Genomic DNA, 14,512 nt, shown 5'->3' with positions numbered 1-14,512 from the left:
TTCCCGCGCACCCCTGTAATACACGTAGCCCGCTCCCCCAGGCCCGATCGCGTGAGGAACTTCACGCGAACCCCTGTAATACACGTAGCCCGCTCCCCCAGGCCCGATCGCGTGCGAAACTTCACGCGAACCCCTGAAATACACGTAGCACGCTCCCCCAGGCCCGATCGCGTGAGAAACTTCACGCGAACCCCTGAAATACACTTAGCACGCTCCCCCATGCCCGATCGCGTGAATTACTTCACGCGAACCCCTGTGATGCACGTACCCTGCAAATCGCGTGTGAGACTTCCCGCGCACCCCGGTATACATGCACACGTATTTTTTGTCAGCAGGTGTCCGTGTTTGTGGGTACCCCTTTGCACGTCATTTTTCCTGGAGGGCCACGGTATGGGACATTCATCATGGCAGTATATAGGTGCTATTTGGTGGCGCACCTTTTGGCGCACATTTCTTACAGCCGCAGAGACGCTACCGCCTGCTTTCTTGTGGCGGTTGTGTTTGTGCCTGTGCGCTGGTTTGAGCGTGCGCTTTTTTGCCCTATTCTATTCCATGAATACGTGTTGTAGGCGAGCGTGTGGGCGTTCCGCGCACTTGTGCCCTGTACTTCCCCCGTGACGCCCACGTTTTGGCAAGTTGTTCCCCATTCCGAGTGTTACGCCCGTGTTCCGCCTACTTTTGTTGCGTGCGCCGCGCTATGTGCGAATTTCGCTGTGGCCTGTGCGATTTTCGCTGTGACCTGGCGCACGCTGTTAGATGGCCTGTGCGCCAACGTGCGCCGCACACTTTTTTTTCGCACATCCGCTGGTTTTCTCGCGCACGGCCTTCCATGAATCGACGTGCGCTGCTTTTCGTGCGATTTTCGCACTTGCACTGCGATTTTCGCTATTCCACTGCGATTCGCACGTTTTTGCCCACTTGCGCCGCGCTAATTATTCCATGAATCGGCCTGTAAATATTTAATTTAAATGTGTGGTTGAATGAATGAGGTAAACATGAGTTATAACAGTATCAGAGATGTAAGAACACTAGCAACCTACAATGCAAAGTACCAACAATGGGCATACAGTTCAGAAAATCAACTTTGAAGTGAAAACACAGGGCAGCCAAATCACTCACATTGAAATTGCATTTTCTTACTTTCACAGGTTCAAATGTCAAAACGGTTTGAAAAACGGGTGAAATAGACAATATCGGAATGCTGTTATTATACTAAGGGGCAGGTACACATGATAGGGATAATATGCAAGTGAAAGAGTGACTCTAAATTAATGACAGGGTGAGATTTTCAATGGGAAAGGAAATTTGGTTTTAAAATAAAAGTAGTCGACAAAGAAAAATGGTTTGGAAAGCAAAGGGCAAGTTTCACTTAAACTAGATTTTAGTGACTAGAAAAGGGCAACGCCAGCCGGGAATAGAAAGGTTGCGCTGCAGTTGTAACCGCTTCACGCATTATGCTTCTTTTTAGGGAGAATTAATTTATTTAATCAAAATAGTAATAAGGATTTACATAAGGACAGAAATGAGTGGAAGAATGGCGCTAACACTTAGAGATCAAGGACCGGATGCACAGAGGATTCTGACAGTTTTAAGGATTTCTGTGAAGGCAGTTATGGGATTTCTATGGGATTGGACCTCATACAAGGTAACAGAGCAAAGGATTCCGTTTGTGGTTGTTGGGGAAGGTAAATGCTCACAACAAGCACTTGAATGGGGTATTCTGAACAGCGGACCGAGTTTCTGGACAGTGAGGCAATATCTGGTCACTGGTGACAGCAGCGGATTCTCCTAGCAGAAAACAGCTGGGCAAAGGTCTAGTCACGGCACAGCAGCACCTCAGCTGGATGGTTCAAGTAGCAGGGCAGCGGGCAGCACTGGATAATCCCAGTGAGGGTTCAGCCACAGCCACCTGTCCCCTTTCTCCCTGAGTTATTGGGAATTTTAGTGCGGTTTTCTGGATCAATGGTCCTGCCTGGATAGGGTCAGCTATGCTCTGGCCTGGCAATGGAATCTGGAGTCTTGCAGAGTGGATATGGAATATCTGGATACACAGCAGATGGAAAATTCAGAAGAGAGTGTCCTCTGTCTCTGTGAGCCTCTACCTTTTATAAGGCGGGTGACATCACAGGATTTACCATGGGGGCAGACCTTTGGTTTGACATGCCTCTAACAACTGGATTGGTCAGGGTTTACTGTTACCGCCTTCCTGTCAACTGGTTGGACTTCAAAGACATGACATTAGTTTTATGTTGTGGGTTTATAAGGCCCATGGCCCTCCCACAGTTCTTTTAGCCAATATCAGTTATGACATAAATTGCACATTTTTACAGCTATGGCACTTTTTCAAATCCCACAGACAAATGACATATTTCATACAGAGCATGGCAGTCCAACTCCCAGGTTTGTATGGTGTCATTTAGCCCTCCTAATAATCTTTTGTACTTTTTGGTGGGAAATATTTCACATAAAATTCCACAATTTTATATATGTGTATCTATTATCACAGAGCATGTTTACATTCATTTTTAACCTTCCACCATGTATACTTTTCCCATGATTTACATTTTCCTGCCGTTTACGTTCCCTACATACTAGGGACAACTACTATGTCTTGTTTTAATGGCACAACATTTACATTTAAACTGTTAAACTTTCCCATTCTTGTGTGGTCCGGTTGCAGAAATAAAAGTCTTAAAGTTTATTTAATAAAATAGTCTTTTGAGCCAGGTGGGCTGGCTTTTGTCTTCCAAATATGGTCATTCCTTTCCAGGCCACAGCCAAATGTCAGTTCCGCCCAGTGTTGCCATGGAGTTTGTCTTTGAAGCTCTCAGTTTGAGTGGAGGGGAGGTGCTACTAAAATGTCACACCTATGTGTCCCAGAAATCCATTGTGGCAGGCTGGAGCACTGCCGCAGAGTGAGATGAGGTTGCGAGATCCATCACCATTGTCTATTCATAGGCCCATGGGGGCTGGTCCACTGGAAGGGAGACAGATCCTGTTCCCAGGAGAGGCAGGGGCCCTCTGAAGCCAGGACCTGTCAAACCTGTCTTGCTGGTTTCATAGTAAATTCATTTATTTATTTACTTTTTTTTTTCTGAACCAAAAGCCAGTCTGTTGGAATAAAACATCCTATATATGTTTTCAAACAAACCCCCCATCACATTTCTATAAAAGGACAGGACTTTAATTCACCATTTCAGTTCTAAATAGATATTTTTCTTGTTTGTAAAAACCCCATTTTACATGTGAGTTAATTCTGCTGGGATGTCACTTTCAATTGTGGCTTTCCCTGGTATCTTTATTCTGAGCATTTCCATGGCCATAGTTAATTTCTACTACACAGGAATGTGTTCCACATGTGGGTCCTTTGGAACTGGCATGCTAAGAGAGGGAGAGCTTCTTATGAAGGGTTTATTTGTATCATTTTGTTGCAACATAAAGAGTTTTTGTATAGGGCTCAGAGTGAAGTTCTTTGTTACTTCACAGATCTCGCCTGACACAGCCTGTCATTCAATGCGAAATGCCCCCTTTTTGCTGCAGTACCACCTGAATATGGATGGACATAGCTGGGTCTCACTGGATCAGAACTGTGTACTGTTGAACAGATGAAAAATGGCATCAGAGTGCAGTCATTTTAAAGGGCAGAATATTTCCTTTTTCAGTGAAAAGCTTTGGGCTGGCAGCCTAGCAGCGCTGCCTTTGAATTGTTTCATTTTGGTGCCAATTACCTTTTCTCTGGTGCCACTGAAGAAATACTGCCAGCAATTCTCTGGGTATTTGGTGTTTTATCTCACCCCATGTGTGGCTTGTAAGACAGTGCAGCCATTATTTTGGTGACTGCAAAACACAGTTTTAAGGCAAGGCGATAGTGCTCAACAGTGCCAGTGCAGCCATTCTGCTGGTGATTGCTGAGATGTGGTTTGGTGATGTAGGGGAATTCTGCTAGGAGGTAGATGTATCCCACAAAACAGATGTGTGGGGTCCTGTCGTGTCTGGCAGGGACATAGTTAAAGGAGCACTGCTCCTGCTGTCATCACACGGGCAGCCAACAGGAAGGCTGTGTCTCATGCATGCGCAAGGCTGCATTCCTGAGCTCAGGCAGTTGGCTGCACAAAGTAAAGGCAGTTCACACATCACCAGGCTCAGTGCAACTATTTCTGCTGCCTACGAAATGCTGTTACACGTGTGCATGATTTAAAACCTGACAATGGTGATGAAGGTGGGGTGTTTCTCTTGATGCTGTGTCCCAACATCATTGTGTCAGCGAGACAGATAAATACAGATACATGAACTGCACATCACCTTGTAACCCACCCGCAAGATGTCAGAACAAGAACAAGGACAGGAAGAGCATCCTGAAGATGACATGCCAGGTGCGAGCACATTTCGCAGGCCAGCACCACTTGACATGCAAGATCAACAATCGCTTGGACCATGGTGGGAGAGATGGATGCCGCAATCTGAAAACTACCTAGCATCTCATGATGAACATGCACCCGATCGATTCGCAAGAAGGCTACTCATGAATCGCATGGGAGATTATGTAGAAGATCTCATCACCATTTTCCCAACAGACAAGATTAAAATGTATGCTGGTCTCACACAGGCACTATGAACTTATGTTGATCCATAGCAAAACATTGATTATGAGAGGCATACCTTCAACACTGCATGTCATGTCACAGAAGAAACTATGGTTGCGTTTGCGACAAGGCTTCGCACGATAATGGTGCACTGCAATTTTCATAAATTCACAAATGAAGAAGCAATACGCTTAAGGATTATTGGCAGCTGTCTATTCTCATTGTTCAGAACAAAAACTGCTAAGAGAACTGCTTCCCCTCACCACCATACTGCAGATGGCCAGGACGGAAGCGCTGCTGAAACACAAGCAACTCCGATAGAGTCCAATAAGGGCCCTATAAAGAAACAAATATATCAGGTGACTCAAGGGGGACAGAACTGATACAACTCAGAACACCTTGCAAGAAACTATGGGCCTCATTACAACAATTGCGGAATGGGTTAACAGGCGCCGCTAATGGTGGTGGCGCCATTAAACCCATTCCGCAATATTACGAGGATCCCTCGCGGGACCCGATGTGGACGTCTGGTTTTACCAGACATCCAGAGCGGGTCCCGCGAGGAGACCAGGGAACTAACAACGGGCCGGGCCGGTCTTAATCGGCCCGTTGTTAGCTCACGCACCGATTCCCATTGAGCCCTATGGGGGCTCAAATGGGAATGGGGAAGGTCCCGGCCCGGGTTCCCTGAAGGAGAAATTACTTGGAATGGCCTGGTAATCCCCCATTCAGGGAACCCGGACCCGATTTTGGAGGCAGCCATGCCCTTCAAAAGGGCATGGCTACCTCCAAAGTCGTAATGAGGCCCTATGTCTCAACAGGAAGATGCTATCGCTGCAGACTTCTGTTTCCTCATGAATAAGCTTCAAAATGTCCAGCATTTGGACAAAGATGCACCACCTGTAGAAGGGCAAATCATCTGGCAGCTGTATGCAATGCCCCACCCACCCTGAGTAGATCTCAATGGTCAAACTATACTTCTAGGAGACAAGAACAGAGCACACGCAACACAATGCTACCAAAGGACATGAATAACCGGTGAGATGTGGTAAGGAATTTGTGTCAGGTCACTGGGAGATCTCCCTCGCTTCCATCACCGGGATAAAGAGAGACCCGTGACTATGCATATATGAATAAAGTGGTGACAACATCCGCTGAAAGTGTCGTCAATATACTGATAGGGGATCATCCAGCAAACTTTGTAAATGACATGGGTGCCACTCTCAACATTATGTGCATCTCAGAATACAAGAAGATGACGTATCCTCCACATTTAGTCCCATCAGCTCTGAGGGTGTTTCAATGGGCAGTGAAGGGCCCCGTCCGCAAACACAGGAAATTCTCTATGACCCTCTAGCACAAGGGACAGAATGCATCTGCAGAACTACATGTATTACAGGTCCCTGGGAGCAATTTACTGGGTCACCCTACTGCTCTTGAGATGGAGATTGCGGCAGTAACCTACAGCATGCGGTACGATAACCCCATCATGCAGGCATGCCCAGTGTCCTTCACTGGTCTGGGATGCCTCAAAGGAGACCCGATAATTCTACACATCAATGAATCTGTCACACCTGCCATTCTGCATCCAAGGAGAATATCTTTTCACCTTCAACCGCAGTTGGAGAAAGAGATTCAATGTCTCCTCGAATAGGACATAATTGAACCGAACAGTGGCTCTACTCCCTGGGTGTCTCACATAGTGGCCGTTCCCAAAAAATGCACCCCCGGTGAAATACGCATATGCAACAACATGAGACAGGCAAACAAAGCCATTGATCGTGAGAGACACCCTGGAGTGCACCTAGATGACATGATCAGTCTACTGAATGGAGCCAACCTTTTCTCAAAGCTTGATCTTAACAAGGGCTATTATCTGATAAAGATAGACGAGCAATCAAGGTACATTACCACGTTCGCCACGCACGTTGGACTCCAGATACAAGAGGTTACGTATTGGAATCTCCTCGTCTACTGAGATATTTCAGGGAAGCATAAGGAAGGTTATTTGCCATAACAAAAAATGTTCAATTACAGCGACAACATCCTGATGTTCGGCGCCACTTCTGAGGAGCACAATGAAGCACTTCACAAGGTGTCTATGGCATTGATGGAAGCAGGACTAACTCTAAATGACGAAAAGTGTACCTTCCACAAGTCACATCTCAAGTTCTTCTCGACCCAAGCAAGATAGCTGCTATAACATATATTTTACCACTGGGGGATGTCAATGAAGTTTGATCATTCCTAAGAATGGCGAGTTACTGCAGCAGGTATCTCTGTGATTTTGCCACCATCAGTGCACCACTCAGAGAAATCACAAAACAGGGACGCTCCTTTCAATGGTCTCGAGAGTGGCACTAAGCATTTGCAGCATCTGCAGAACACATATAATACTTCAATTGAAATCTGTGCACTGAACTAACAGTGGATGCTAGCCCAGTAGGACTAGGCGCCATCTTAGAGCAGCACCGCCTGGGAAGAAAAACACCAAGAATGGTGGTTGCATACGCCAGCAAAAAGATATCGGAAGTAGAAATGAGATATTCTCAGCCTGAAAAGGAAGGGCTTGCAGTTGTGTGGGCATGTGAACACTTTCCAATGTTTCTCTTGGGGAAGGTATTCACCATTATAACTGATCTTCAAGCATTGGTGACCATCTACAGAAATCCTCATTGCACGATGACTGCCTGCATAGAAAGGTGGGGCTTCAGATTACAGGATATTGACATCACCATAATACATAAACCAAGCAAAAAGTATAATCCTATGGATTTCATGTTGTGTTTTCCCCTGCCTCATGACTTATCAGAAACATCCATGGTGGAAGAATGTTTTCATTTTTCGCAAGCAAAAAAGAACTCCAAAGGTGATTGCGACCAAAATACTACAAGAACACACTCAAAAAGATGGCCTCTTAAAGAAGATGCAAAACATAATAAAGTCTGGAAGGTGGAGAGAAATAAACGGCGGAGGAACCATAGACATAACAGGAGATGAGGTGGAGCTAACCACGTTAAAACGTGTGGCCTCGATATGCAAGGTCACTGAATAATAATCCTGAAGGATCTGCGCCAGTCCATTGTCGATCTTGCCCATGAAGGACATAGAGGTGTTGTGACCACCAAGTGACAAATCAGGGACACTATGTGGTTCCCCGGAATAGATGAAATGGTGGAGCACACCATCAGCACAAGTCACCTCTGCCAATGCACCCTACAAAGCCAATACTCCGGAACCACTTTGGATGTCCAATTTACCGGAGCTACCCTGGACACATCTCACCATTGATTTGTTTGGGCCGTTTGGAGGGAACAAATACTGGATGGTCATAATGAATGAATTCTCATGATTCCCTCTTGTTCAGCTGTTGTCATCCACGTCAGCCAGCTTGGTAATACAGGAGTTAGACAACATCTTCTCAGCATGGGGTATTCCAGAGTTGTTGAAGTCAGATAACAGGCCACCATTCAAAAGTATTGAATGTGCTCGATTCATGGATCACATGGGCATACACCACAGGAAAATAACCCCTTTGTGGCCTAAAGCCAATGGCATGATCTAGAGATTTATGGGGAGCCTTAAAAAGGTACTGCAACAGAACTAACTAAGGTCCATGCCCCTCAATCAGGCTGTCTGTAACATGCTGCGTGATGATAGAAACTGGGGGTCACACTATGAGCTCACCGTTCCAGCTCCCAGGGCCCAATAAACACTCCCCCAGCGCACAGACAGAGGATTCTGCCAAGGGCAAGTTAGAACTGTTGTTTATTACACAAACAGACAGAGCTCATACAGGACATTAAAAATCCCGCAGACTCACGGCTCCTGAGCCAGTGTCGGGCCATTTTGGTCAGTTTCTACGTCCCAACATGGGGATCTTCCCCAAAAACCTAAGAGAAGACAGCGGATCTCCCCAGGCCTGGGACCGAGCGTTGTTCTCAGTGCTCAGTGCACCTTCCCAAGGTGATTATAAAGACTATGGGGGGTCATTACAAGGTTGGCGGTAAGGGGTTAACGGCGCCGGTAAAGGTGCTGGTACCGTTAACCCCTTGCCACCACATTACGAGGTCCTTTAGCGGGTCCCACTAAGGCGGCTGGTTTTAGCAGGCGCCTTTAGTGGGAGCCCTTAAAGAACCAGCATGCTAACAACGGGCCTGTTATTAACAGGCCCGTTGTTAGCATGGTCCTCATTCCCATTGAGCCCTATGGGGGCTCAAATGGGAATGGGGATGGGTTCCCTGAATGGGGAAATATCGGGTCCTCCAAGGTTAGAATGGCCCGGTAATTCCCCATTCAAGGGACCCGGACCCGGTATGCGGTAAGGGGGTAGCCATGCGCCATGGCTACCTCCAACCTCGTAATGACCCCCTATGTGTTCCCAAACGGTCAGTGCTGCCACTTTTGCCTGTGAGAGTGCCTTCAGTGTTGCAACGTTGTTAAAGAATCTATGTTTCATTTCATGTCTGTGTTGCTGAGAATTGTTTGTCTTCCCACCGTGGGTGAATGACCATTGTCTGCCTCGGCTGCACCACGTGGTTGAGAACCGCGAAATTGAGCTCTCTGGTCTGTAATTTATGAATTTTTATTCTGCTTCTCTGCAGATGGATCCTTGTCTCTTAGCTTCGGAATGTGCTGTTGGTCTCTGACCTTGACTGTGAGCCCTGGCCTGCTGTTCTGTGGAGCCTGAATCTGCTTTTCTTCACCTCGTGTCCTTTGGCTTGTAACCTCATATAACCTCATTATAGTTATACTATGATTTCTATATATTCATACTGTGTTGTATTTCATATAGGTTAGTAGTTTTTGGTTCTTCCAGGTTCCTTATACGATCCTGTAGGCCCACAGGGTTAGTTGTGGAAAGCGTCTGCAAGCATGCTTTGCATCTCTTCTATTGCCTTGCGTTCAGCGTTTCTGCACTTGGCTAATGAGAAAAATAATAAAAGCTTTCAATGGTATGTATATGTATCCGTCCTCTATCTACAGAACTGTGTAAGCATGTTCTTTGTGTGTACACGTGTGTGTCCGTTTAACTTAGTGCATGAGTGCAGGTATGCTTCATGACTAACTGGCTATATAGTGGTGTCACTAATGACGTCAGCACAATGGTTTTCCATTGTTAGTCAATCTGATCCATTAGAGCATTTGGATCCATAATCAGGGTAGTGGCACCTGTATCCATAAAGACATTGGCCTCATTATGATGCTGGCGGTAGCCAGCCTCCATCGGTATCATTTTTTTTCTCCACCCGCGAATGGGCAATTACCAGGTCATTACAGCCCTGCCAGAACCGGTAATTGCCCATTTGCGGCGCCAGAAAAAAGATGCTCCCCATTTCCATTCGGCCCCATAAGGCTGAATGGGAATGGGGAATTGGATGCACCGGCACCGTTTATAACGATGCCGGTGCACCAGTCATGCTCTGCTTGCGGGTGCCAGTCCCCCCGCTAGGTCCGACCTGACTGGCGTAACGTCACCCACGAGCAGAACTCGTAGTTTGCCAGTCCGGGAACTATGGTACCGGCATGCTTAATGATACCGTAGTTCCCGGAACGGCAAACTTATAATGAGGCCCATTGACTGGATAAGGTTTGAATGACTGTCTAAGAGAATATCTGTTCGCATATGTGGATGTCAATGGCCCTCCTGGGGGCTGTCCAAACAGTGAGATGCTTTGTGCATTTTTGACTCTTCGGGCAGCCATGTTCATAGGGGATGGGCATTCCCGGGACCCTCTCTTCAGTCCCTCCTCTGGTCGACTGGTCGACCAAACCACCATACTTAGTCACTGTTGCTTTTGATTGCCATACCTTTTTTACTCCTCCAAGATATCAGTAGGAGTTTGCATGGTAGTCGAAACTCCATGTCATGTAACTGAAATCTCCTTCCAGGTTGCAGCATACCCATTTTGCCCACTATTTGCTGTTGTCAAAGGGGTCATCGACTATTATCATCTCGGTCGGGAACAGTGGGCACTCCGTTATCTTTCTCTCTTCCACTATCTTGTCCTTTTGTTCTTCACCATTTATATTCACTAACACTTTCATCCCTATCGTTTTCTCAATCGTTTTGCAACATTGTGTAATGCAGATCTTAATCACACACAGTCCTACTAGAACTAGTATTAGGACACTTAATAATACTTTTAGTTCCTCCGCCAATCATGTTGGCATCCATGACCATATGTATGACAACCATCTTTGATCTTTTCCTGTTCCTTTTGGCTCCTCCTCCATATTGGCGTGCATTTTCGATAATTGTGTTACTGCTTCTGTCAGAGTGCTATTTTCTCCATCATTTGCAGGCACAAATGTGCAACAGGAACTTCTGATTTTGGCACAAACTCCTCCTTCCGTTACTGTGAGAAGGTCTAGAACATATCTATTCTGGAGAGCCATCAAGCAAACTACTCTGAGCTTTTCTTTTAACGTGTTGAAGCCATTTACTGTTGAGTTTAATGTCTGCATCAGCTCCCATCTTGTTATCTGCAACCATTTCGCGTTTATGTATGTTTGCACAGCTGGAACTACTGATGCGAAAAACATTTCTGTCCTACTTAATAGCCGGTGTTCAGGTGGCACATCGTCCAGTGATGCTTCGATGCTGATGAGAAGTAGTTGTCTGTTTTCACTCTACTCACTTCTACTGACCTCTTCTTCTTTTTGTATTGTCCATTTTGGGGAAGTCATCTTTCTTGATGTCCTTCTGTGGCACTACAAGTTCTAGCATATTGATGTGTACCAAGGAACAAACTCCTCCCTAGATGGGTAGCAGCTTCTCGTACGCCTTAGATCCGCATGCCCAATATTGATCCATTAGTACTGCCATCCCAGTCTTCATTGCTGGATGTTTTTTGTATACCTGCACTCCTTGTTTCCTCCAACCTCGACTGCTCAATCATTCTGAAAACAAAATGCTGGTTTCTTTGGTGGTATTATGGGCATTGGTCCAGCTTCATTGTCCAGCCAGGTCAGTAACTTGGTGCTCGCATCCCATTCCTTCAGGCACTTGTCATTTTCTCATTGTGTTGTGTTTACCGGTGCTTGTATTAGGGTGTGTGCCTTGCTACCTACTACTCCGTCCTTCCATCCATTAGCTGTGTATACCTGGCTATACACAAGCATTGGTGGTCTTTCCCAACATCCTGGTACTCCTCCTATTTCCTTGGGTCTTTTCTTAGGGTATGGTCATTCTATCAGTGTTATTGTCTTTGTCTCTCCTTTTAGTTATGTATTGTATAGCCTGGTCTAGCTGCCAGTAATAGTTTATCATTTCAAGTGTCTTTATATAACTGTCTTCATAGGGAAATGTTGCCTTGGACATCCATCTCAATGTTGCTGTTTTACCTTGGAATCTTCCTCGGGTTGTACCCATGGATGTTCTGGAGGCACACATGCCATAGAGGACTAGTGAGTATACATTGCAGCTCTCCCCGGTGGTTTCTTTACCTAGTTTGGTCATGTGCTTGTACCACATGTTAGATACTCAAGCAGTATCAGTGAGATAGAGTTCCACCTCCACCCCCATGTCTGAATCTGCAGTGCATCTACCTCTCCTTAGTGTACTTACAGTGCTTACTGGTCCACATGACATGTTCGTTCCACCTGCTAGAGTTGGGGTGTTTTAGTAGAGGACACAGGGGCATTGCTAGCAACATGGGACATTCGCCAGAAAATGAAAGTAAAAACGCCACTTGGTAATAAGAGACAGGACACAATAAGCATTTTTTTAATAACCGGGTTCCATCACTTACACTCCTTTGGATCTTTGTGCAGTTGAAGATATCAGTTACCTGCCTAAAATGTGCAAAAAACGCGTTATTGGGTTAATATTGCATTAATTCAAGATCTGTGAACGAAGCATGGACTTGAATTATGCATGAAGGAATAGCTGTTCCCACACAGCTTTTATTCTGGGGTCACATGATACTGAGAATACAGATAGATTTCCCCTTTCCAGGTGTGGATATACTTGGGACAAATAGGCCATGAAAACACAGAAATACACGTTAGGGTGGTATCTTCTGGTACTGTTGGACCTGCTAACAAATTGGACAAATTGGCATTGGAAAGTTTCAGGATGAGGATCGCAGGGAAACATGGAACAAATGCAATAAAATCAGTCACACTTTCACGATGATTGTGTGCGGAAAGAAAAATAACAAAGAGACAGTGTGTCCTCACTCTGGATGTGTAGGATGTCCTTGCCCTATCTCTCCTGCACGTAAGCGGGTAATCATTAGATGTCCTCTGCTGGGCTGTGCTGATTCCAAGTTATTGTTTTGCTCTTCTGTTCGTAGATCGTTGGCCCTGATGATATTGGTTCTAGGAGAGGCCACCGCTTTGTATGGCTTGCTGTCCTTGAGGTGGTTCCAAGTGTTCTTCCCGTCAAGTTTGACTGCTCGCCCAGTTATTAGTTCAACAATATGCGGCCCTGTAAAACACGGTGCGTCCTACTTTTTAGAGAAATTGCGTAAGAGGACTTGGTCCCCCAGACACAACAGTGGCTGCTTAAGTAAGTCCTCATTGGCTTTGGTGCTGTCACTCTCTTCTCTGGCTTCAGGCATCACCCTTTGTCTCTGCAGCTGACAAGAAATAAAAGAGCCACTAGCAGTCAAGGAGGCAGTACACACGTACATTTGCTGACCCAATACATCAGATGCATTCTCCACATCTTTGCTTGCCCTAGTGGGAGGAGCCAGGGGAAGTCACATGCACCGTCCTGTTACCACTACACGTGAGGTTAAACGGTGGTTGGACTGGGGCCTATTGCACAATGCGAACAATGCTAGCAGAAGGCAATGGAGCCAATTTTTATTCAGCGTCTTTTCAGTTTGGGCTATGCTTTCCTTGAGCAAGCCATTGAGGCGGTCACACACCCTGTTTTCTTGTGGGTGATAGGCAAAAGAGAATTTGTATTGGATTCCTAACAATATTGTGATGTGGTGAAACATCGCATTGGCGATGTGAAGGCCATTGTCAGACCACAGGACCTCACACACGCCCCATCGTGGGAATATCTCCAAGACCAGGATTGTCGCCACTCTAAGGGCATCAGGATAGGAACAAGTACCGGCCTTGATCCAACAGGAAAATGGACATACAACCACTATCACGCAGCGGTAACCTTGGCAAACCTTGATCATGTCAATGTAGTCAATTTGCAGGTGTTGGAATGGACCCACTGGGCGAGGTATGGCTCCTCTCACTACCTCAATGTATGACCTTCAATAAATTGTTTACACACTAGACAATTAGTCATTAATTCAGCAACGTGTTCCATCAAGTTAGGACAGAACCATGTTTCTCCAATATGAGCAGCAAGCACCGCCTTCCCTGTATGGGTCGGTTAGTGTAACTGTGTCAGTGCTGTGTGCAATAATGAAAATGGCATTACCACTTTCCCTCGGTTGTTTAGCAGCCATGCGGCCTCTGTCGGAGACACTGTACATCCCCTCTTTCTCCATAACTCTTTTTCTTCCCACGGTGCAGCTCCCTGCAGCTCCATAATCTGTGTCGCTAGTAATCTGTTGTATCCTTCCTTTAGTATCATTGTTCACACATAATCGTGCTTTGGGACGATGCCTCCATTTGTATAATGTCACCAAAGTAGGTGACGCGTTTTGCTTCCACGTCTGCTGCTTCATTGCCCTTGGAGATGGGGTCCTCCCCCCTCATGGGTGCTTGGCACTTCGCTACTGCTATTCGCTCTGGGAGGTCGATTGCCTCTATCAATCTGCCCAATAGGAGTGCGTGCTGCACCAGTGACCCATCAGCACGCCTGAAGCCCCTCTGCCAACGTGACAGCCCAGAATGCACTATGGATATCACATAGGCTCAATCCGAATACACTGTCACTTTTTTCTCCCTGCTGTTTTCTACTGCCAATATTAAAACAACTAATTCTGCTGCTTGTGCTGAATAGTGTG

The 14,512-nt window shown here is 46.1% G+C and overlaps 1 protein-coding gene across 1 annotated transcript in view; it reads right to left on the bottom strand.

The window, feature by feature from the left end:
• LOC138567829 (tropomyosin-like) overlaps nucleotides 1-14,230 on the bottom strand; it is a 37,263-nt gene extending 23,033 nt beyond the window's left edge. Inside the window, exons 1-2 of the mRNA XM_069646327.1 lie at nucleotides 13,981-14,230; nucleotides 12,377-12,380 (exon numbers count right to left, since the gene is read on the bottom strand). Of these exons, the coding sequence (XP_069502428.1) occupies nucleotides 12,377-12,380; nucleotides 13,981-14,230 (254 nt within the window). The remainder of the gene's footprint in view (nucleotides 1-12,376; nucleotides 12,381-13,980) is intronic.
• Nucleotides 14,231-14,512: the final 282 nt, after the last annotated feature.

This window comes from Ambystoma mexicanum, chromosome 2p (assembly GCF_040938575.1).
Source record: "Ambystoma mexicanum isolate Mex_15411 chromosome 2p, UKY_AmexF1_1, whole genome shotgun sequence".
NCBI lineage: Eukaryota > Metazoa > Chordata > Amphibia > Caudata > Ambystomatidae > Ambystoma > Ambystoma mexicanum.
This window is presented reverse-complemented; position numbering and strand designations above follow the sequence as displayed.